At 41.3% G+C, this 23914-nt stretch overlaps 1 protein-coding gene across 3 annotated transcripts in view; it reads right to left on the reverse strand.

Moving 5' to 3' along the window:
- Nucleotides 1-2724: 2724 nt before the first annotated feature.
- Nucleotides 2725-23914, reverse strand: part of agap3 (ArfGAP with GTPase domain, ankyrin repeat and PH domain 3) — a 121998-nt gene continuing 100808 nt past the window's right edge. For all 3 annotated transcript variants that reach the window (XM_040020231.1, XM_040020240.1, XM_040020224.1), the window contains 5 exons: nt 18276-18430; nt 17700-17790; nt 16719-16941; nt 6926-7181; nt 2725-5740 (listed from right to left, as the gene is read on the reverse strand). In XM_040020231.1, coding sequence (XP_039876165.1) covers nt 5516-5740; nt 6926-7181; nt 16719-16941; nt 17700-17790; nt 18276-18430 — 950 coding nt within the window. In that variant the 3' untranslated portion in view covers nt 2725-5515. The remainder of the gene's footprint in view (nt 5741-6925; nt 7182-16718; nt 16942-17699; nt 17791-18275; nt 18431-23914) is intronic.

Consider the following 23914-nt stretch of genomic DNA (forward strand, 5'->3'; position numbering starts at 1 on the left):
GACCCCATCCATGCGCTGCATGGAGGGACTGACGATGAGGAGCCATGACAAAACTCATGATAGGCACTGGCTGTTATCACTGAGATCCTGCAGGTTTAGAGCTGTTAGTGTGGAAAGAAATAATATTGCTGTTATTATTAATGAATTATTAACGTGCAGAAGCTTTCTGGGGGAGAGTAATGTGTAGCAGACTTGAGTTTCTCGGGTTACTGTGTTAATCCATTCAAAGTTTCTAACAGTCTGTTCTTTTTAAGCCGCACATTCAGTAAACACTTCAATCTCGAGACTCCATATTCTGCCATTGTGCTACTTGAATCACAAATTGAAATATCAGAAGTTCTTTCCAGCAAAGACGTGTAACTATTCCCTCATTCCCACCTGCAGAGAGAGAGAGAGAGAGAAAGGGAGGGAGGAAAGCGAGGGAGCTCATTACTGGCTTGGTTGTGTGAGTGTGCAGGCTGCTCAGCGCCGACTGGAGGCCTGACTTCTTGGGAGGGTCCGGACGGTCGTGGCTACAGTGATGTATGGGCAGATGCATCAAATCGCACAAGATAAACAAGCGATGAGTTTCATCAGGGCCATCATAGCTTTAATTTGGCTGCCTAATGAGTCAGATCTAGTGGCGGAGATAAGAGTTGTCAGAGGCCCGGCTCTAATGAATTTCTTGCCACTTGTAATCAAGGTTGCCTGTCTGAGGGGGGATGATTAATGGAACCCTGGAGGATTCCCTCGGCCCTCAGCCTTCATTACAGCTAATGCATTCTCAGGCAAATTAACAGCAAAATGCAGGCAAAAGCCAACGGGGAAGGGGAGAGAAAGTAAGGGAAGAAGGAGGGAAAGGGAGAGAGTGATGGGAACAGAGCGTTTATATAAGACAAAGGAGTGAGAGGAGGGTGAAGAGGAAGATGGCACGGTGGGTATGAAGCAGCCAGGTTGGGCAGCAAGTAGGGAAAGAGAGGTCGATCACTGAGAGGATGGGGAAATGAGTATGGAGACGTGGGGCAGTCAGGAAGGGCAGGGTGCAACATGGATGTACTGCTCAGACATGATGGAGCTGGAATTGATAATGGATGTTTAAGTCTGTGGGGGATTCAGGAGAGGAGAGAGGGTCAGGGCAAGAGAGGATATAATTACTGGTTAAAGAGACTGCAAGATTGAAAAGAGGAGGAAAAACAGGGGGCAACAGAACACATCCACATCAGGACAGGCAGCAAGGAACATGTAAGATAAACATTTGTTCAGTGCCACCTTGATGCAAAATTCACATCAAGACTGGGTGCATCACTCACTGCCGGTGACCTGCGGCCAAGCAGCTTCTGCATAAGGGAAGTATGGATTTAATGTTTGCAAATATGGTCTCGTCAGGTCTTTGTGTGCCCATCCATCAGCCTCAGACCCACCTCTGCAATCTCGGAGGCAATTTGTCTGAGAAGAGGTGGGCGGCAGAGAGCCCTCCTCACTGTTTAGCAAGCCCTGATGAAATATCAAAACACACGGCGGTGCAAACAAGCGCTCCAGTCTCACCACAACAAACACAAGTGGCCGGGGTCTGCCAAGACACGAGGCATGGTAATAAATTACAAGACCTTTTTTTTTCTCCCTAGGTAAGAACAGACAAGCACTAGTTTAGATATGTGCGAGCAAACCCTTTAAATTTTGACATTAAAGACCTTGAAGGTTTATAAATCTTAAATCTACAATTATTATTATTAAACAAAACACAAGAGTGTTACCTGATCTTGCAATAGTCCCACAGACTACCGTTAAAGGTTCATTTGATATCATTTTTTTACATTCCCTGGGTTTCATGGCCTGCTACCTTAATCTGAGTTAACTCTCAGCTCTTTGTAAGCTGAACTTTTCCTCCAAATAGTTGCTCATTGCTATCAAAAGCCAAACAGGAGGAATCATTAGATATATATATCTCATGATTAGTGCATAGAGGCCAAAAAGAGAAGGAGTATAAACGAAAATAAGTTCAAAGGAATGTGAGAAGGATTTGATTTTTCATGACAGCAACCGAACACCTCCCATCTAATGCTGCTAAAGGATAGCTGGTGATAATGTTATTCTAAATTAGCCCTATTAATTTCCTCCCTCTGAGGAGACTCCAGAGGAAGGTCACTAATCCGCAAGGTGAAGTAAGCAAAGACAATACTACCCAATTACTAATAAGGAAGTTGGTTGAGAAAATTTGTTTTTAAGAGCTTTAAAGCGTGACATGGGGGAGTCAGTCTCCATTTCAAGGCAGCGCAGAGGGAGGAAGAGGAGAAACTAAAGAGAAACCAGGTGATAAAGAGCAAACAATGCTGGCCAACAGAAAGAGGAAGGGGATGAAGATATGCTGAGACAAGATTAGCAGGAAATAAGAAGTGGATTAGTGAGGGCTTGACTCCTCTGAACACAGATCTTTCAGTTTTCCCCACAGTGTTGTGCTGCCTGACACTAAGCCCAGCTCTTTATCTTAATCCTCTTTCAGCAACTGTTGGGGGTCCCTCGAGCAGGAAGTGAAGAGGATGGTTCACTTACCTCGAGGCAGGCCTGGCTGAGTTGTTTCGGACACGAAGTTTGATGAAGGGACACGCAAAAGAGGAAACGCGACTTCTAATTTGAAAGAAAGCCTCACCTTCACCGTTAAGGCACAGCAAGACAAGAGATGGGAGAGACAGGAGTGTGATGGATAATGAGTGAGCGACACACACACACACACATACACAAGACAAATGCGTTGATTTCCCTAAATCCAGGGAAGGCTACATCGTTTTTATTTGAGTGTTTATTAATAGGTCAACTGTCAGCCAAGCATCCAAGCATACAACAAGTTATTCTTTAGCTTTTGATTCACGTTCTGAATGTAAAGGAATTACAATAGGAAAATGAGCAAAAAACAAAACAAAAACAAGAAAATATATTTACATACTGCATTATAAATATGTTAAATGTACATCATTATACACAAGTACCAAAGATGGTCGGTTAACGGCAAGACCAAACAGAAGTACCTTAAAAAAATATGCCAAAGAAGAAACAAACAAACAAAACAAAACATATCAAAATACGGTTTGTTGGTCAGGAAGACCGAAAACCATTTCAGTTCAGGAGTTTGTCTTCAGATAAAAGCATTAAGCTAATATTTACACTTCATCTTGTTTTCAGGGGGAAAAACAGGCAGATTTCTAGTGTTTTTTTTTTTTTAAATCATCTACAGTATGTAAATAAGGGTAATCACTGTACACGCTTAACTCCTCTTACTGATCCCCTTGGACAACAAAATGCACTCAATGAAACAGGTTGGTCAAGTAAAGATCAGAAATAAGGCCAGTATCACATTACAGTACTAGTAAATTCAAAGAAGTCAGTTTGATTTCTTTTGGGGATGTCTTCAAAGATTAATTTGACATTTTATTAAATATGCTTATGCGCCTCTTGCTGGGAGGAAGACAGGAAGATCGATACGACTGTTAGGTGTGCATAAACTCCAGAGCAAGAAACCCCAGAAATATAGGGACGTATGGAGTAACTTCTTTATTAAGCCTAGTTCCATCGTGGTAACGGCTCTGTAAACAAGGTGCAATGTACCTAAGTAGAACCTTTACCAAATGTGGTTGATAACTACTTCATATGGCTGCTCTGGAAAAACATCTGTACACAATCTTCCCATCAAGAAAGCAAATAAGCATATAATTTTTTTTAAAATGTCAAAACTTTCCTTTACAGTATCTCCATCGCCTGGATGAACAAAACCCTCTTTTGACCCCATGGTCATTTTCAGTAGGCTCTGAAAACAGGAATACTGTAACGCAACAACGAAACCATGTAGATAAGGTACCAAGTTCACAACTTGCTCTGTAAACAAACATTCTGCCTATGTAAACACGTAAAATCAAGATGTTTTAAAACCTCACAAATGGCAGTTTAATAAAAGGAGAAATACACCCACATTGTGCCGACTCCATCTAAAGTCATTTTTACGTTCGAGTCCCACTTATTCTAAATGAGCTGGCTTATCACGTCTGTGGAATACTGTACATTTGTAATAATGCAAACTAATTATACTCGTCTCTCTATATATATGAACATCTTTGCTCATTTGAATCCCTAAATGTCTCACGTCAGTCACGTGAATGCGCGTTGTTAGCTCCCTGCTTTCGGGCTGACAGGTTCTCAGGGGGAGAGCACAGAGGTTTAAGGAGAAGGTAAAAGGCTGCTTCTCATCGACTAAGTTCAAACTTCTTATAAGGAATAAGGCAAAGGAAGAAGAACTACTTTTTACAGTGGTCTGTACATTGTTACACAGTTATGATCCCAAATCGTCACTGACAGTTTCTGTCTCCTCTCCGGCGCCCTTTCAACAACAGAAATGCCCAAGAACACGCGAGCACAGACGTATCGTAGCGTTGTGTACGGACGCACACGCACACAGTACCAGTATATGCATTTCACAGCAACAACAGAGGAAGTCTTCTTTAGAGTACCAAATACGACAGCCTTCGGCCACAGGAGGCGAGTGGATATTCCAGGACGCTCACGGGATGAAATTGCGCGAATCTGTGTCAATTATCAACACAATCTTGTCATTTGGGAAATTACTCCAACAAAAAGATTGTAATGGCACAATTTCACTGCTTTAATCAAACCTTTGAATCTGAATGAATTCTGATTGAAGAGGAACGCGTACAAAGCCATGTGGCTCACTGGTCATAAAACATTATGCCCTTTAATTCCTTTGTAGTCACGGACACTTTTACCCGAGCATCACGATAAGGGTGGCGAAGGAAATGACTCAATTTCACCCGATAGGAATTGTGCAATCAACTCCTTTATGATGATCTGAATCCATTTCCCTGTAAATTAAGTATCTAAATCATTTGGACTCTTTAACTATAATTGCTTTGCCTTTGTATATGAATAGTATGTCAAGAGTTTGATAGCTGTGTTGAAGACATGCATCATTACGAAAGCCTGCAACAGCCACTGATATCAAGAGAGATTTAGTTTCTTTCCCACATCAGTGTTTTGTCACTTCTAAAACTATTCTTTACAGTTTTATGTTATTACACTTAGGATTGGAAATTTGAAGGAAGTTTCTCATTCACACTGTATAATCAGTTCACATCGCAGAAGGGGAAGACATAAAAAGGAAATGTTCAAGCATTAAGGAAATGCTTTTCGTAGAGTAGGTATGAATGCCAAAGTAAGTCATTTGTTTGGTTGACGCTTAAAAAACAAAAAAGCTTAAAGCTCATCGTGATCACTTCAGACCGAGATTGAATAAATTTAACAAACAACAGGAATAAAAAATAATAATATAAAATAAACAATGTACAATGTCCGAAACCCCAAACGCTCCCGCTTCTGTCAGCGCGGTGGAATATCTGCAGTAGGTCCGTCACTCCTGATACCTATCCGTGCGTACTGGTTTTGGGTTACACAGTGTGAGAAACAGAGGAGGAAGTACTGGGAGGAGACACGGGTGGGTTTAGGTGGGTGCTCGTCTGCAGCTGCTTTCTGGCTCCTACATGATGCTGATACTGCGGTTGAGCTCACACTGGGCGTTGTTGTTGTTGATGTTGGGGTTGCGGCGGCTCATGTTGGGCGTGGGCACGGAGGTCAGGCTGCTGGTGTCGTTGGGGCAACCGTGTTGGAGTAATATGTCCGCGCACTCCTGGCTCACAGCCCGCCGAGCGTAGGACAGCGGCGTTTGGCCGCGGGCATCTCGGCTTTTCACATCCACACCGTACTGTGGGAGAGAATGGTTGGCAAGAAAAGAACAAAGGCCAAATTTAGGACATAAGCATAAAGTAAGTAACTACATGTTATTTTTGGCACATGGAATTAATGCTTATGATTTAGGTTCATTGATTAGATTTAGTAATAATGTGATGCGTTTTTGATTTCCCTGAAAGCACTCTGTGAAAAAGCCCTTTTTTGGTGGGGTGGTACAGTACTGTGCAGTCTTGAGCCATCCTCCACCCCCCCATTTCTTTGTATTTTGCTAGGAAAGGTGGAAATACAGCATATAAGAAAGACGTTGTTACATCTGAACAAGCACAAAAGCCAACATTTGGTATGAACACCTGTATGTATGACACAGCCTCTATTGGGCAAGCTTTGTACATTGTAATGACCTCCTTATGTACTGAGACCTGTTAGGGCTGATTTTCAGTCCAGTTCTTGTATACACTGTTTTCTCCTTATCTCCTCTGTACATAGTGATGATGACTAATTAAAAAATGGTTCTTTGCTAAGTTGTGAGTGCCGTTTTTTTATATTTGAATGATTCGTAAGTCAGTGTTAAACAGCTTAGGAAAAACTCTCCTCTGAAAATGGAAGGCACGTGACTAATCCACAGCAGCCAGTGTCCAAAGAAAACCCTTGAAGATCTTCAGAAAGCCTGGAGAACTATTGCTCAAGACCATTTTTTGCAACAAATGAGGGGTGATTCAAGACTTTTGCTCAACACTGCATTGAGTCATTATGCCGGCTAATTGGAGGTATATTGAAATTTTGTGTGAAAATACTAATATTCTATAATATTTTGCCTCCTACATTTGCCTTCCCCCAAGGTTCTCCTCTTTTTTTTCACATTGCCAAATGAATTCTTCCATGTTGTGAAATTATGCCCAGTTACTCACTGAAATACCTCTGTTGTCCATCCAATTCAAAATGCCACCTAATACTAAGTACTTAAGTGCTACTATTTATACCAAAACATACAATGAAACAGTAGTTTGTGTAGATTTCCAGATAATTTCCCCTAAAATCACTTTTGAATTACTTTAAAATCATTTAATAAGTAAATTTAAAAATAATTTTTCCATGACTGACAGTTGCAAATGCTCTGCTGTGAAAGCAGAATTCACTGCTTCAAATGTTCATCCACCTTTAACAATGCTCCCAACAACGCTCAGTGGAGCCCACTCACCCAGATGAGCAGCTGTGTGATGACTACATTGGCCATAGCGCACGAGAGGTGCAGAGCGGTGCGTCCATCTCCATCCCCGTAGGTCTCATTAACCTCCTCCTTGGTGCCATGGGCCAGCAGCAGCACCACCAACCTCAGGTCATCCTCCACCACCGCCCGAAGCAGCTGCTGCCCCAGAGGCACATCTGACTGGGGCAGTCCCACCAGGAACAGCTTCTGCTCGTACTTGGCTCGGATCCAGCGCTCCTTCTCTTCCCTGGAGGGAAGGAAATGACAGGGGCAACGCAGGTCAGGCAGGGTGAAACATGACGAACACGCTATGAGCAATTTCGCACCCAAGTTAAAGAACTTTCTCGAAACGTATCTCATAATTCAGAGGCCTTGACGTAAAGGCAAAGACATGTACAAAAGGAGAAATGCAGACACACAGGGGAAATATTAGAGTAATTGGCCTAAGAGACTCACCGGAGTGCAGTGACATTTCTAAATTATTAGAGCACAGGAAAGTGACTAGCCTTCACTATCACAGTGGGAAATAATACAGCAAGATGTGCTGGAAAGATGAGAGAATGCCAAAGGGTGTGACGCTTTGGGCAATATTCCAGTTTCTAGTGATTATGGTCGTCAGCATGACCGTTAAAGCCTGGCCAGCTTTCTAAAGGTTACACATCCTGAACAGCATGTCTGCTGTGGACAATACGGGAAGGCGGGGGACGTATTTTTATCAGCACTGTCGGCTGTCAGTCTGAACTGGTGGATCCCCTCCACAAAAGAGGCAGTGTGTCTCAGAGCCCCAGTCTCCCTTGGGGTGGCTGGGCCCTGAGTCAGATCGATGGGGCTGAATGGCAGCCAGAAAGGGACAGTGGGATGTGGGGCTCCTTCACTCCAGCCCGCAGCAGAGAATAGAGGATGAGGGAAGGCTCCATCCTCTATCACCAGGCAGAATTCTATCTATTGCTCTCCATCTTGACCCCCCATTTCATTCTGTGCCCACATACAAACTGTACAAATAGGAAAGGGGGAGAAAAAAAAAATCAATATCAATACGCGAATGACTGAGCATGCCCAGTGTGGTACTAACCCGGTGACCCTGTCAGTCGGTGTGATAAGAGGAGCAAAAAGAGGCTGTTGTTTGGATTTGTGGGTGAGTGACAGAACGGGGAAGGTTTGTAAGGATAAGTTAAAGCAGCAACGCTGGCTAGAGTGACAAGGCTCTCATGGGACTCTCTATCAGCGGGTGGAGGCATAGCAGCAAGTACAAACGGACACTCTAACTCAATTCAACTGTATTTCATCATCAAATAATGGCCAGCTTTCATCATCATTTATTAAAAAATTACCTTTGGATGAGAAGTGGAAGAATCTGTCTCTACACAGTGAATAACATTGTGCATGTATCAGCTTACTATAAAGACCTGGTTTACACAAATGAAGTAAGACAGTTCTACATGCTCTGGTTTAAGCTACCCATCATGTAAGATTACATTTGTGAGTTTTGTTAGTTTATCTGTTAATATTTTCCACTCTGTAGGTCCCTCGCCAATTTCCCCACAAACTGAAATCCCCAAACATGGCTCACAAATATTTTTTTTTCTTTCCCGAACAGCTGGATATTTCTTGGACAGATTAAAAATCTGTGGGTTAATAATAATAATAATAATATTTTTATTTGTATAGCACTTTTCAAAAAATAGGGTGCTTCACAGTATTAATAAAACGTACGCAGTGAAGATAAGTACATATATTGAAACATACAGACACGTAAACAGACTTACGGTCAGACACACATACGTGAAAATAGTTGCAAAAAAAATGGCCGAAAATAAAAGGGGAAAAGTTTAAGGGAGCGCTAACCAATAAAAAGTCAATTAAAGCAAATAATAAACTTTTGAAGCACACACTAATTTATATCAGCAGAAGTGCATTCCCTGTGTTCATCATAGGAAAGGAACGTTTATACAAAGTGTTTTCCATCAACAGTGCAGCTCTATGGTGTGGTCAAATTTTTGGCTACGCAGATAATGAAAAGGATAATTTCACTGTTGTTTTTAATCTATTCACAGTATTTTAGCAACAGATCCTGTTAGCGAAATCTCAATCAGAAACAACCATTTTAAAAACAGCAACCAAACTTCGCCACTACTTTTTATTGCCTTAGCAGCCAGGTGTCGAGGCTGCCGACTTACCGCAGACAGCAACTGTGTTCAGACTCATATGTCAGCTGCCAGGCTTACTTCACAAAGCAGTCAGTCTTGCACAGAGCAGCCTGGCACCCGCCCTAACTACAGGAGTTAAGGATGTGATGAAAAAGGGGCAAGTCTTCTTCTATCAGCACCCAAGCAGAGATTGATTAACTGCAAAAAAAACCCCAGCAGCTCATAAAGCTACTTAGCCCGCATCTCAAAACAGCCTTAAAGTAATTGCTCCTATAGACACATGGGTACATTTTTTTTCATTATGACCTCAAAGGGAATGTGGTAATGTAATGTAATGCAGCAATGACGGAGAAAGTCCCCCCCCCCCCCCGCTACAGCATAAGCAAATCTTTTCTTTAGGCAGAGGGTATTCTGTGAACAACAATACAGCCCTAATAGCAGGCAATTGCTGTGGCTCAGTTTTATGGTGTAAGACCTCCATCAATCCCTACTCAGTCATTATGTGGGGACAAGCCGGTTAGCAAATCAATTGGCCTTAGAATCGGTGGTCTGCTCAGAACAGGAAGGGGCCGTCCTGCCGTCCACCATTATTTCCCTTCTTTACAGCCAAAGACATTTAAGTTTGTCAGAAATCTGACTGACTGGCTGTAATCCCGAAGGCAAACTCTACAACCTTTAACAAAAATCTGAGCAGGGTTAAAAACAACCTGTTGTCCAAAGTTTGCTTCAGAGAGCTGGACGCTGAATGAGATGCTGAATCCGTAAAGCCCAGTGAATTGATATGAGCTAAATGAGGCAGAAAGTTAGCACCAAGATGTGAAAACAAAAAGGCTGAGGAGAGCCATTAGGAAGACGTCAACAACTCAGAAAGGAGCCCTGAGGGCACTTTGTTAGCCCTCACTACGAAATCAGCCCTGGAGACCTGCAGAAAAAGGCCTCGCTCACTGCTGATGCTGTGCTTTAAATTCAGCAAGAATAGACAGACCAGAAAAAAAAGCTAAAACAGCCAGGCAGTGGTTTAAAAAAAAAAAAAACCTCAGCTGCTGCCACTTGAAAGAGTGTGAAAGGAAGTGAAATGGTAATCCCGCCTCTGTCTTTTGTTTGAAATTGAAAAACAATCCAAACAGAGGCAGGGTTTAGACAGTCAGGGGGGGGGAAACTGAGACCCTTGAAAAGGACACTTCCTCACCGCAGGAGGAAGAAAAATAAAATCAGCAGATTTCGCATGTCAAAGTGCCAGGACAGAGTAGCAGGGGAGGTAGAGAGGGAAAGGAGAGTGAGCTTCACAGCATGGGGGGGAATTTTGAAAATTGAACTGATGGTTAGTTCTCTATATACGAGCAGACATCTAAGCACACAGACACTAATTTCCCCACCCAGGCTCGAGCACATAGTTGTTCTAAATTTCTCTGTCGCTTAGGGATTAGAGGGGATCTTAAGGTTCCCAATAAAAATGCCTGCGCCTCCAACCAAAAAAAGAAGAGGTGTTTGCTTGGCCGCAAACTTCCTCCGTCATCCAGAGTTATCTCACGGCCGATCACTGCTGTTTAACTTTCTTTCGCTGGCTTTGATTCCAATGTAATCTTTGGGCAAACATCAAAACACTTACTGACTCTAAAGTGGAAATGGGATTCCTGCTTAGAGCTGGTGTCCCCTTTCATTTTCCTATGCGAAGCCCACCTAGATAAAGGCAGCCTTAACAGTGGAGAAAGGCCTCTTTTATAATTCTATTAGAGCTCCGTCCCTCCAGCTCTCCGTTGAGCAATGGATTCTGACCCTGACTTAATTAAGTGGCAAATGGCAGAATGATTCTCCTAAATCCAGCCCACGGAGTCAAGAACACATGACTGAATTCAAATAAAGAGGAACAAACAAGGATAATTAGTCAAGCCTGAAAGACAAAGGCAAGCAGGAATTTATAGGAAGGGAAGGGAAACTGAGACAAAGCGGGTGGAGCCAACGGTGGAGGAGCCACAGGAATGACCAATCTGAGTGCCTGCAATAGTGGTGCCTTGGCCTGGGGGAACAGGAGGATGGCCATCGCACATCTTTCACATGCCGAGTCCTCCTAAACTATCAAAGCGTCTAAGCTCCTCCCACTCGTCCATGATCATCCAGAGTCACTGTGGATACATCAAACAGACGCACTGAAGGGTGGAAATGGCAGAGGGAAGGGTCTTTGGGTTTGACCAGCCTGAACAGACTTCACAGTGGGGGTGGGCAACTTGTATGGGACCAATTCCCATGCAGCCAGCAGCTTCACTTCCACAAACCGAGGGGTGGGTGTGTGTGTGTGTGTGAGGGGAGAGTGAGGAAGAGGGGCAGCAGCAGAAAGACAGAGAGGGGGCTCAGAGGGAAACTACTGAGATGAACAAAAAAAAAAAAAAAGAGCACACAACAGGGAAAGAAAGCTGGGCCCCAAAGCATCAAAGGTTGCTAAGGGCAAGAAATGAAGGAGCAACACAGTAAACGCCACAGCAAGAGTGCTAAATAAGGCCTCCTATGGTCCAGCGGGTTACACTGTAGACACGGTGTGCTCTGCTCTGAGAATAACAACACAAAAGAATTAAGACAAATATTTTACAAGTGGAATTGATGCTGCTTTTCTCGCTTTAAGAGTGCGGTCTGAACAGATGACCAGAATTCAAAAGGTTGTTGTGTTGGGCTCTAAAGAAAGGCCAGTGGAAAAGCATCTGGCTGCTGTAGGCAGGCAGAGGGATGAGTTGAATATATTGTGACATTAATGAGGTTGTCAGCCTCCTCATGATGGAGTGGCTGTGTTTTTGTGCCAGCAAGACTAACACCCTTAAATGCTCATGCTGTTAACCCCTGCTGAACCCTCGCCTCACATACAAAGCTGAGGGGACGACGAGCACATGCCCCCCTTAAGTGTGCGTCCCAGTGCACGCAGGTTTTAAAAAAAAAATCTCGATCACATAAAGCAGTTGGGTTGGATTCTTTTTCTTTATTAGTCTTTATTTTTTAATGCTAACAATATTGAATCTTAATTTCATGGCTTAGGCCCCTTCTTCAATGAAGCAGTCCTTCCTCTATGTCCACCTGGCCCTGAAACCCGGTGGCATGTGGGCAATTAGTGACTACAGTACCACTTCTCCCACACAGGGCTAATTACTGACCTGTGGGTTTCATTTAGAGAGAAACAGAGGCAGAGGACATGGTAAGGCCCAGTCATTCATTTGTCTTAATTAATTACTCTTCCTCCACCGGGGCTCCTGGCAAGGCCAACTATTCTAAAATCTCTCTGGAGAGTTGGTGTTCCCGCACTCGTAACCTGTGAGTAGCCTGGAAGCTTTGCTCCATGTTTTGGGAACTAATATGCAGCACAGAGGCCAATCTGGTGAGATCCTAAAACAGAAGTTTATGGCTGATATTATTATTATTATTTAAAGCAGCAATAAAGAACTTGGCAGGGCACGCCAAGGTGGCACTGCTGGAGCAGAAGGGGTTAAAAAAGGCAACGGGGCCAGGTTTGGAGAGGTTAGCGGTGTGATTCATTTTTATTACCACGCAGCCCCTGCAGGCGGCAGGAGTGGCAAATTATTTCTGAAACAAAGTGGAGGGCTCTCATCAGAGCTATTACCTGCCTGTGGCCGAGGGCAGCGCGGAGCCTACAGAGGGTGACAGTGAGAGGCCCACGTCAGTGAGGGATAGCCGTCCACATCCGTCCACGCTCCAGGACATCTCCCCCAAATGAGTCTTGGTGTCTTGTGTATGTGTTTCATTTTTTTGTGTGTGTGTGCGCGGCAAAGGATAGGGGTAAAGTTAACCGCGAGACCTCTCCCACAGTTTCCGTAAAAATAATCTGTATTGTTTTTCTATCACAAACATGCCACGCAATTAGAGGTGACATGCAAAACACAACGACTCCCAGGTGCTAATTAAAAGAACAACTCCCCTGCAATATGCTGACTGCAGAGATCAGCCACAATGCACAGCTCCCGCAGATTTATTATCACACATTTAACTGTATCCTGGCCAGATCTGACTTCTGCTGTTAGCATGTTGGCACTACTTGATACTGAAGAAGCTTTACCGCTCTACCAATAAATAATTATTTATAAATCTGCTGGCTGTAAGGCGTTAGCACAAGAGCAGTTTAGTTAATCGAACTGCTTTCCTTGTTTCGTTCTGGGAAGAGATCCTATAAGATGAGGACTAAAAAAACTGAAGAGAACACGAAAACCAGCAGACTTGGTGGCTCATTAGAACCTGAAAGCCCTGAGCATTTATTGGAGGATCAATAGCAGTTATAACTGCATTATAACAAGCCAAAGAGACTTTGTCTAACATGCCTATTCCAAAAATATTCAAATTTAACACCAACTTAGAAAACATTGAGAAAAATTTATCTAATGATAACAAAAATCCTTTAAACGCACGCATACTGGTGCGTGGGTATTTATTTGTGAATTACATTAATTGCATTATTCTCACACGGACAAAAAAGTCTAGTTAATAGCTCATGCTTAAAAAAACAAAACTACAGCAAATAAATTACTACCATTGTAAATGATGCTTTATTGGTACCTTGCATTCTTCTGCAAAAGCAGGTAATCCTACGTACATATCCATGCATATTAACACGCTTTCTATTATGATGTCTGTAATCATTCTGTTCTACACCAGCAATTGCACTGCTGTGCAGATCCGCGTACGACAAATCTATATATTGTCTTCTTTCGCACCCGAATATCATAAGCTAAAACAATCTTGTGGATGAGTGCTTTTAAGTTAAATCTCAAAAATGCAAAAGGGGTAAAACTAGTCTTGCAGGAGACATTCTATCAGACGCCGACTTGATATTCAGGTAGTTACTGAATCGTTTAGATTAGGTGTCACTAATGTTTAGTAGAAGTCAGGAGCCATACACCGCCTGCCTGGGTGCCATCACAAAGCTGCTGCATGTCACCGGTGTGACACAATTAAAATTCTCCCTTATGTGCGGTCCTCAATTTAAGAGAAGCACCCACAGAAGTGGCGTCAGAATTCAATAAAAATAATAAAAGAAACCGCATCCCTTTAAATTGGTTTGAATTCATCATTCAGGATAAAGCAAAATAGTCCGATGCAAAGCAGAGTAGAAAGTCCAGAGCATCTAAATGACCGGTGTCCATATATGATATTTCCAAGTTCTGTTTTTTGGCTAAAGATTAGTTATCCTGCAAATGAGATTTATTGTTTGACAGTGAAAACTAATGGAGATGCTGCTCCGGGATAAGATCGGATTTTTTAGACAATGAAGAACCTTCCTGCTCGAGGCGACGTGCGAGTGACAGCGGTAGGGAGAGAAATCAACATCAATAATCTTTCATCAAGTCCACAGTGGAGCACTTTCACACAGATACCATTCAATAAACAACTGTAGGCCATCATTCAGGTCTGAACTGGCCGGAGAGTCAGAGAATGAATCCAAGAGGAAAAATAACTGAAAACTTGCTCAATGTTGCACAGATCATTTTATGTGGGCCAACTGTGAGCAGAAAAATATGCATTTCCTAAAGAAAGTAGTTCATAAAGGATACAATTTGCAGTTTTACAGCCTTATGCTGCTTTCTTATTAAGAGATCTAAGCTATAATAAGTGATTTCAAAGGTTAAACTCACAGGGAAAAAAAGACTATGAATTAGCAGCAATGGAGGTTACACTCATAATTAATGAAACTCCAACAGTAAGTTTTGGCATGTAGCAACAATATGTTATAAGTGTAATATTAACCGTTTATATGCCACTTTTGGCTTGTAAATAGCGCCACTGTAAACAAAGTGTGCACTGGCCTAAAATGCCCGCATCAATCAAGCCATAGTATCACCCGAAGGTTGGAATTAGGCCGGGAACTGATGACCGTTTCCACTCATAATCACTCAAGTGCTTATTAGAGTTAGAGGTTTCAACCGATTAACCTATTTGTAGTCCAAAATACTACAAAAATAAATGACCAGCTCATCAAGCTTTCATAGCCCAACGTGACATCTTCCTAATACATTCTCTTCCACACCAACAGTTTGAATTTCACTAAACGGTTCAGGTACTTATATCGTGCTTTAGTTGAGCACTCAAACCACTTTCTACTGCAATTCACCCTCTTAGTGCTTTTATGTAACATTTACACACTCAGACTCAGGGTTCAGTATTTTGCCCGAGTATACGTCGACACATGAATTGTAGGAGCTGTGGAATCGAACCTCTGACCTTCCAACCAGCAAAAGACCCGGTCTATCTCCTGAGCAACAGCTGCCCCAGTGCAATAGTCCTTTCATATTACAAAGTAGGACCATTATAAAGTGTGAGCGGTTCATTTATGTTTAACACATTCTTGCTATTTAACATATTATACTGTCTTAATCTACTAAGCATTGGCTTAAAATGACAAAACAAAGATGTTACACCTCTACCATGTTAAAGTCTGTTACATTAAAATTTTAAACCTAACCACTATTTATGTTTCATTACAAGACAGGTTGGCCACATTGATTGGATACTATCAAAATACATCTACGTTATCAAGTTGGTATGAAAAATGTTTTCTAATTAGTTTGCAATAAAAAGGGTCCCTGTAACGCCATATTGTTTTAATTTTATTATATATTTAATTAAAATTTGGAAAGATTTTAGTCTCTGAAATGTAAAAACAAAGGTACTAGCAAAGAAAGTAACCAGACGTCCTGCTTTCTTAAAGTTACAAAGCTGTGATGTTAAACAGTCTAATGCCACCAGGGAGACCCTACAGACAGTCTCTGTGTGACAGACAGAGTGATGACCCAGGCCTGTATGATGGATATGTGACAGGGCAGCTTGGGACCTGAGGGCTTGTCTCTCAGGGTGGGGTTTAGCCCTAATGGTGTGCTTAATTACCTGCACAGCCACACAGCAGATCATTAGTCAGGCGGGAACGCTAGGCCTCACCTGTCACCAAGAGATAAACAATCCTCCTACCAGATCTCAGAAGAAAGGGAAAAGGTATTTGTCGGGGTGGGTTAGGTTAGGACAGGCGTTCACAAGGTGAATGGAAAAGTGTCATTTAAGAAAAACGGATTAACAAGAGCCGCTCGCCAGGATCTAAAGTAAAACACACTGGCTTTGCAAACAGTGCTGAGAAAGTCCCAGACTTATCGGCACATGCTGGATCTTAAAAGAAAGCCTGAACAGAGAGCTGTTTCAGATGTGGTTTTGGTTTGCTAATTTTCTCTTGATTAGTACTTACATATCAAATGACAAACATGATGGATATGAAGCTAGTCAGAGCATTTATCAGGCAAGTGCAAAATGATGTCACATTCCTCTGGTGAAATATGGTTTTCCAGTGGACAGAGGGTCAGAAGCATAACAGAGACTGTTGATAACAACAAAGCAGTGACTGATACAAGAGAAGCACAGCGATCAGTGTGTACAGGATGGACTGACGCTCAGACATAAAATACTGTGTTTTTGGCTCAATAGGCTGACATTTATGGACCCCTGGTGCTTCTTATGGAGCATTTTGCGATGTGAATTGCCTCTGTTCAAATGTGGGTGGCTAATAAATGGCAGCTAATGGAGAGAAGACAGCGCTGCCTTCTCATTCTATAATCTCTGCACGCTTCATTAAGCAGCACCTTTATTTGTAGAAGTATGCTAACCTGGTGCTGTCGCTCCCTGGCTTGGTGTACCCCTCCAAAGCGCCTTCCCACACACTGTTGGCCATTGCGTTACCGATGGCAGTCATCACCATGCTGAGCTCCACCGGCCAGTCGTCCAAGTCAAGAGAGCGCACGCGAGACAGGTGGGTGCCCAGGTTCCTGTGGATGCCTGAGCATTCGATGCACATCAAGGCACCCAAGTTCAAACTGGCCCAGTCGGGGTCTGCGTGACAGAAGATAGGAATTAATAAAAAATTAAAAGTAGTAACAAGAGATGCTTTAAAAGCCTGACCAGGAAATTTGTGATGAGCCTATTTTGAGTATGGTTTAATGTTGGTAACCTCTTCAGGGAAAAAAACCCAGTACAATTAAATTAGTCAGACAAGAATAATCAGTATCTGCCAAAACTGCAAGATGCAGTACTTCTAACAGTGCTGAATACTAGTTCTAACTTGAGAAAAGCTGGTAGAAATGACTCGATATCAAATAAAACCTTTGCAGCTGCTGTTTGGTCCCCAAAATGTAGTTTTTTGCAGCTTCCCAAATGTAGCAGCACCTCCAAATGCAAACCCAACCCACTTTTATTATCTAATAATATGACTTTATAATTTTCATATAGCATTACCAGCTCTCCTACAAAGTGTTTAATGTTCTAAGTGGAGTTTTTTGTGTCCTGTTGCACTGTAAGTGCGTTGTATGGAAAGTTTTTAATGTATTTTTTGACAAAACTAAGGAATCTGGTTACAGGAGTATGAAAACTGAAGTTTTTTTTGTTTGTTTGTTTGCTTTTACGCACGACGTGACAAATTAAAGAATAAAAAACCCTCTCAAAATCTTGACCTCTACTACCTTTTGTTATGTCACCAAAAGAGGGGAAGAATGTTGGGGTTTTTGTCTTTAATGTGTTCCTTTAATATCTGTATTTCATATGTAATAGACAATGTGTTCAGATGTGTTTTAACCGTAGAGAGTTATACTCACTTGGTGCGTCACAGTCCACACAGAAGCTATTCCCCCTCATGTTTCGTATGGACTGAATGGCCATTGCATCACTTTGGCTGCCCAACCGAGACTGTGAGAAATGAAGGTGAGAATAAATCAACGGGAACTAATTATTTCACTGGAGATCACGAGAAAGCAAACAATTATAGCTGGACTCAAATTATAGACAACAAGCAAAGGGAGAGAGAAAAGGTTTTTCAAAGTCTCGGGAAAAGACACAGGCAGAGAAAATATGAATATGAAAATTAGGATGTGTCTCCCCAGTATGCTGACACAAGCCGTGTTCTTTCTCTGATGTCTGTCACTTCTAATAAGAGATCCCCCACACTGCGGTGCACCTGTCTGACAACCTCCCACATGTGACAGCTTGAAGTGGGGGAAGAGAGGAGGGTGAAGGCGTGATAAAGGTTGGAAAGAAGGAGAAAAAGAGGAATGTAAATTAAGTGGGAGAAATGTAGCACGATGATGACGATCATGACGATGTTTTGATTAGATGATAATCGCCAACCCTGTCCAGTTCCTCTGATATTCTTTATCCTTCATGACAAACTGTACCTTGTTCTTTATGCTTTCACAAGACTGCAGGCTGGCAAAAATCTGGCTCTCGATAGCTTGGACCCACAGTTCCCTCTCCTCATACGTGGACGCTTCAAAGTTCCACGTCTGACCCGTCAACGACACAATCACGAACTCAAAGGAATCCTCTTGCTCTGGAAAACAAAACAAAAAAGACACACAATATATTAGTATTGATTAGATAATTAGATGCTTGGCAAGAATGTGTATAAAACATCTTTTGGTCATTTTAGCCTCTTTTAACAATAAATAGTACAGATAGAGAAGAATTATTGTATGAGAGTGACGTGCTGCAAAGTTGACCAGCTAATATATTAGCTTGACTTGACACTGATAGTCATGAATTAGACCTAAAACAGATGATTTGAAGTTCAGCTCAGAAATCGGTGACACATCCAACGTTAAACAGAAAAATTGTGTTGGTGGTTCAACTGGAAACACATTGCTAAAAGACAATCAGAAACCACTGGAGACTCAGAAAAAATACTTATACCTCATCAGGGTCACAGTCACTGCAAAGTTAGCTTTATAACCTGTAGAGTCTCGAGCATTATCTGCTTGAGGTTGCTAAAGTCAAGGTCACCAACTTTCACCTCCCCTATTTGAGCTCTACAGAAGCTATCTGTGCAAACACATCAATAGACATTGCTTATTCTTTGAGTCGTCAAGCCTTCTGTAATCAAAGATGCAACTAAATGATGCTTTATCAGAGGCAATCTCACCAGCAGACACATATGTTCTCTTAAAACTCTGGGATTGGTCAACTCTTGCCTATGTCTTACCAGAAAGATTAGTCTGGGAGGCAATTGTCATCTACAGTTTTTGATATGAGAATCTGGCACTGGTCAGGTTAGTTAGAGCAGAGCACCAGAAGAATGGCATTACAGCTCATGTTCTTACTTCTTAAAGCAGAGGCTGCTTTGTTGACAGTTACAGAGTTCATTGCTTAAAGCTGACAATGTGCATTTGATAAAATGATGTTTGTACAGCTCTCACTTGAATATGATAGTCCAAGATCAGCTCTCGATCTTTATTAAGCATCCTCTGGATCAAAACAAAAAGTAGAGGAGGAAAAATATCAATCCTGTTCCTTTTTTTTAATTTATGTGTTTTAAACTTAAAACTTTAAAAAATGCTTCCCATGATAATATAAAATATATCTATAACCATCTGTGGATTCACTTTAATTATATTATTTAGCTATGATTCACTATGTGACTGTAAACAATGAAGCAGACAAACAGTGGCAGTATCAGATGTGATGCTTAACATTTTGTTGCAAGTTTTTTGTGCTATATTTGTTTTTCCTTTTGAGCATTTTAAAGCTAATGTGGTACTGCTTTCCACGTGTGTTCTTTCAGGAGGCTTACTAATTGTCAACAAATGTCCGATATATTTATGGATGTGGAGTAAGCAGCCGCTCCAAACCAAATGCGACATCTAACTCGTGGACACAGTCAGAATTTTGCATTTCATGGCTTTGATTTGAATAACTTAAGCAGTGACTTGACTTGCTCAACTCATAGAAGAGACCATCTTGGTTCTCACCATAGGAATTTGATACTTACTTTGACTAATCGCACTACAACTTTAAATGGCACACGCAACTTTGCCCAGTTCTTTTTTGGAAATGGTAATCTAATTGTTTGTGTGTGTGTGTATAAATATTATTTTAATTAACACACCATTTTGGTAAGTTTTTATAAACAGAAACTGAAAGGCACTGCCTCAGATCTGTCACTCTAGCCCCAGTCACAGAGGGAACCACTAGTCAATAAGCAATAATGTGTGGGAGCACCACTTACATTTAATTCCTGTGACACACCTGCCATTCATTAGAGTGATTTTGCACAGTGCAGGACTTAAATTAAATCTTAGACAGCTTAAAAATGTGTCTAGAATTGAAGATTTAGACTGTCGGAACACCAAATAAGGCCAGATTTGGGTTTCATACAGAGTATACCATTACTAGCTTTCAAAGAGTTTTTGTAGATGTTTTGTATTGTTTGTAAATTAACTGCCACATCTCCAGCAACAGTTATTAGTCCAAGCTAAGCAGGTGCTTATAAATATTTGTGTCATATATCCTTAAACATTATTTTATGAATCGACTGAATGCTAAAATCTACTACCAAAAATTTAATCCTTTATCCCCCAATTTTTCCTCCTCGTCATAACACACAGATACATTTTTAAACCAAGCTGCTTTGAATCCATTTTTCCATCCATTCACTGTGTTTAACTAAGATTTATGAAAATGTCACCTGTCGTTTGCAAAGAAGAGGTCTGACACAACATATGTTCCAACACATGCTGTAATGATTCTGCTGTTCAGCAGCAATTCATTAACTCTGTACTGTACCCGTGTAACGTCTCTGGTCTCTGCACATGCTTGAGCTCATAGCCAAATGATTTGTAATTACCTAATTATGTCTATGCAAATAGTCATCTCATTTGCATAAACCATGCTTGGAGGACTGGAGGCAAATAGACACAAGAGGAAGGGTTTTTTCTTCTTCTCCTCCTATGTAGCTTTTTTCCAATGGAAATAGTTCTACTGATAAGCTATCTGTGCTGCTGTTTACTGCCAAACGTGTTGACATAATTTACCATTAAATAAGTTTAAAAGTTTTTTAATTGCACAGATGCATTGATGCTTTTACTGCAATCCATTCCGAAATCTGAACACAAGGAGATGCTTAACAATAGACGGCTTCTGTATGAGTTATAAAATGACGGCTATCACATGGCGATAAGATTGTCAGGCAAATCATCTAATCAAAGAAATTACTACTTTTTCCCCCATTCATAATCAATTCACCCTCCTTGCTGTGAGACACGAGCCTGTGCTGTTAAATGACAGATGTCTGATGGACACCACTAATGTAGCGATCCCTGTGCCGCGGCGGAGGGCCATCTCTTCAGGGGGAAAGCAATAATCCAATTAGCTCGACGCCGACTTCAATTATCTGATTTAGTTTGTGGAATCGACTTCAGGTCACAGAGAATCAATAAAGACTTGGAAGCCTCTTTATTTAGACTTATAGTAGAAAAAGTCTTTATGTTGGTGTGACATAAGAAAACACTGATGGGATTACAATATTTTTAAAAAAGATAGAAGCCTACCATTAAAGATAAAGAAGCAAATAGGTGAAATAAAACAAAAGAAAATTACATTTAGAAAAAAGAATAATTGCAATACCCACAGTAGAAATCCATTTTTCTTGTCAAATATACCTTCAGGTACAATAACTAATGCATTTGATTATAATTTGTGATTTTCAGACTCAAATGTTGTTGTACTTGTGTTTTCATCTTTTTAAAAACCTGAACAAAGCTAATTATTCTGTTGGCTGCCCAGGCAATAAATTGGAGGCATTAAAACACTTTCATTATGGAGATTAAAAAAGCGACGGATGGCTGGTTTCTTAAACTGATGAGTATACAAGGCAAAACAAATCCAATTCTCCATGCATAGTAATGCACACACGTGAAACATGGTGTAACCACGGAGGTAGCACACGATTGTATGCAGCAGGAATCTTTATGTGTGACCCAGGTACGGTCATTACGTGCAGCTCCACTACACAGTGCAGCAATTCAGCTCCACGTGAGCCGAGGTCAGAGTGTTTCAGTAAATCTGAGCGTGAACCGAGTGTCAAAGGTATCGCTGCTATCTCGCAGGCACCTGCAATGATGAGCTTGTACAAGCACCATTAGCGTTTCTGTTATTACTCAATTGTTGCGGTTAGCACACAGCTAACAGAGGAACCATCACCTTCTCACATTAACATAAGCATTAACCTCCTGACCATATCAATCTGGGAGCCTAAGGTCAACAAGTTCTTGCCAATTAGAAGTAAATTACCACAGCTCTGCGAGTGGGCGGACGAGGAAGAACACAATCTAAAGCCAATGGAGGCACAAACTGTGAGGAATGACCAAACTATGATTTCCCTCAATTAGCATGGCATAATAAAAAAGAAATTATAGTGTGATGGCCATAAAGCTAAAGAGGAAGGAACAGATAAAGATACACATCTTCGTCCGACATTAAATGCATCATAAAACTGTTCAGTCACAGGTTCATTCGCAACTTGATGGCACCTTGCAGCAACACAAAAGCACTTTAATTAGCAAAACGTTTCTTCAAGATACAAAAATAGATGGCAAATAGTTGTTGTTTTTTTACATATTAACTACACTGGACTTACATGAGTTCAGATTTTTTAAGTACCTCTGCTTAAGTAGTTACATTGTGTAATTACAATGTAATTACAAAGGAAAATACTGTACCCCCCCTCCCCCTTTTTGATTTCATATTTAAGTTATATGTTAATGTGAACAAGTGAAGTTATAAGACAGACTGTGAGCAACCATCGTTCATCTTAGAGAGACGGCTGTTTTTCTGACTTGTTATGATCCTGAAAAACGTGTTCAGGCATTCATCTGTGGCAGGCTCGACTACCGCAGTAATGTAGTCCAGTAAATATTCTTCCAAAAACATTAGAGGAAGGCTGCAGCTTTTCCATACCACTGCTACAAGGTTATTAATCACATTTAATGATGGAAAGCACATGATGCCAGTTTTCTCAGAAGTACACTGCTTCTCACATTCAGCCTGAAATGACCAAGTTACACTGATGCCAGTCGCTTTATGTACCAAACTGTTCAATACCAAACTGTCAGACATGCATTATTCCTCACAGAGACAAATTAATTAGGGATACAACAGTTATTGTCAGTTCCCGCCCAAGCTTCAACTTGCTACGTTCTAATTTTAAATTGTAGAAAAGCAACCAGTACGGCTCGTTGCGTTATACTTTTAAAGACACACCTCTTCAATCTGACACTAGAATTGCTAAATAATAATAACCACATCTAGAGTCACTGCAGCATATGATCATTTAATCAACATTACATCTTGGGAATACAAGTGTAGAATAAGACAAATTTAGGGTTTCAGTCAGAAAATTGTGTTTCTGTCACTCATATAAAAAGTGTGCTTTGCTGTGACGTGACATGTGTCTCGTAACGTGTAACTGCAACGCGCACAGATATAAATGCTGCCAATGGAGTCGGCCACTAGCGCAGGCTGCGTCATAGGCTCTGCATAGATTCAGCGCAGGAGCATAATTCAGGCGTTACTCTGTCCAACGATTTCACAATGGTGGAGGGAAATATTCATTATGTAGTTGCACTGAGAGTCATATGGAAGTCTATTCGCCCCTCCATTTCTCTCTCCTTCCTCTCTGTTCCCTTCTTTACAGTTTTATATTTCTATATAACAGAAACTTTAATATAACAGTTTCTTTTTCATGTTTTAATATGTTTGTGCTTTGCCTGTTTTCAGCAGGGCTTCGAGTCCTGCTCTCTATGTTAAACATTAAATTTTTGGATAGTGATCTACTACAAATTCTAAGTGGAGCTCTGTGTTATGTTAAGATATATATATTTTGTTTGCTTTATTATTTATTTTAGTATACTGTCTTCTACACTTTGTACGCAGGAGTTTCTAGACCTGAATCCACTATTCACACATATAATTACTTAATGCTTTAAGTGCATTTAGCGGATAGCTGTCTCCTTTGTGTTATTGTACCGATGTTATTGAGTAC

Source organism: Simochromis diagramma, unplaced genomic scaffold, assembly GCF_900408965.1.
Source record: "Simochromis diagramma unplaced genomic scaffold, fSimDia1.1 OVJJ01000205.1, whole genome shotgun sequence".
NCBI lineage: Eukaryota > Metazoa > Chordata > Actinopteri > Cichliformes > Cichlidae > Simochromis > Simochromis diagramma.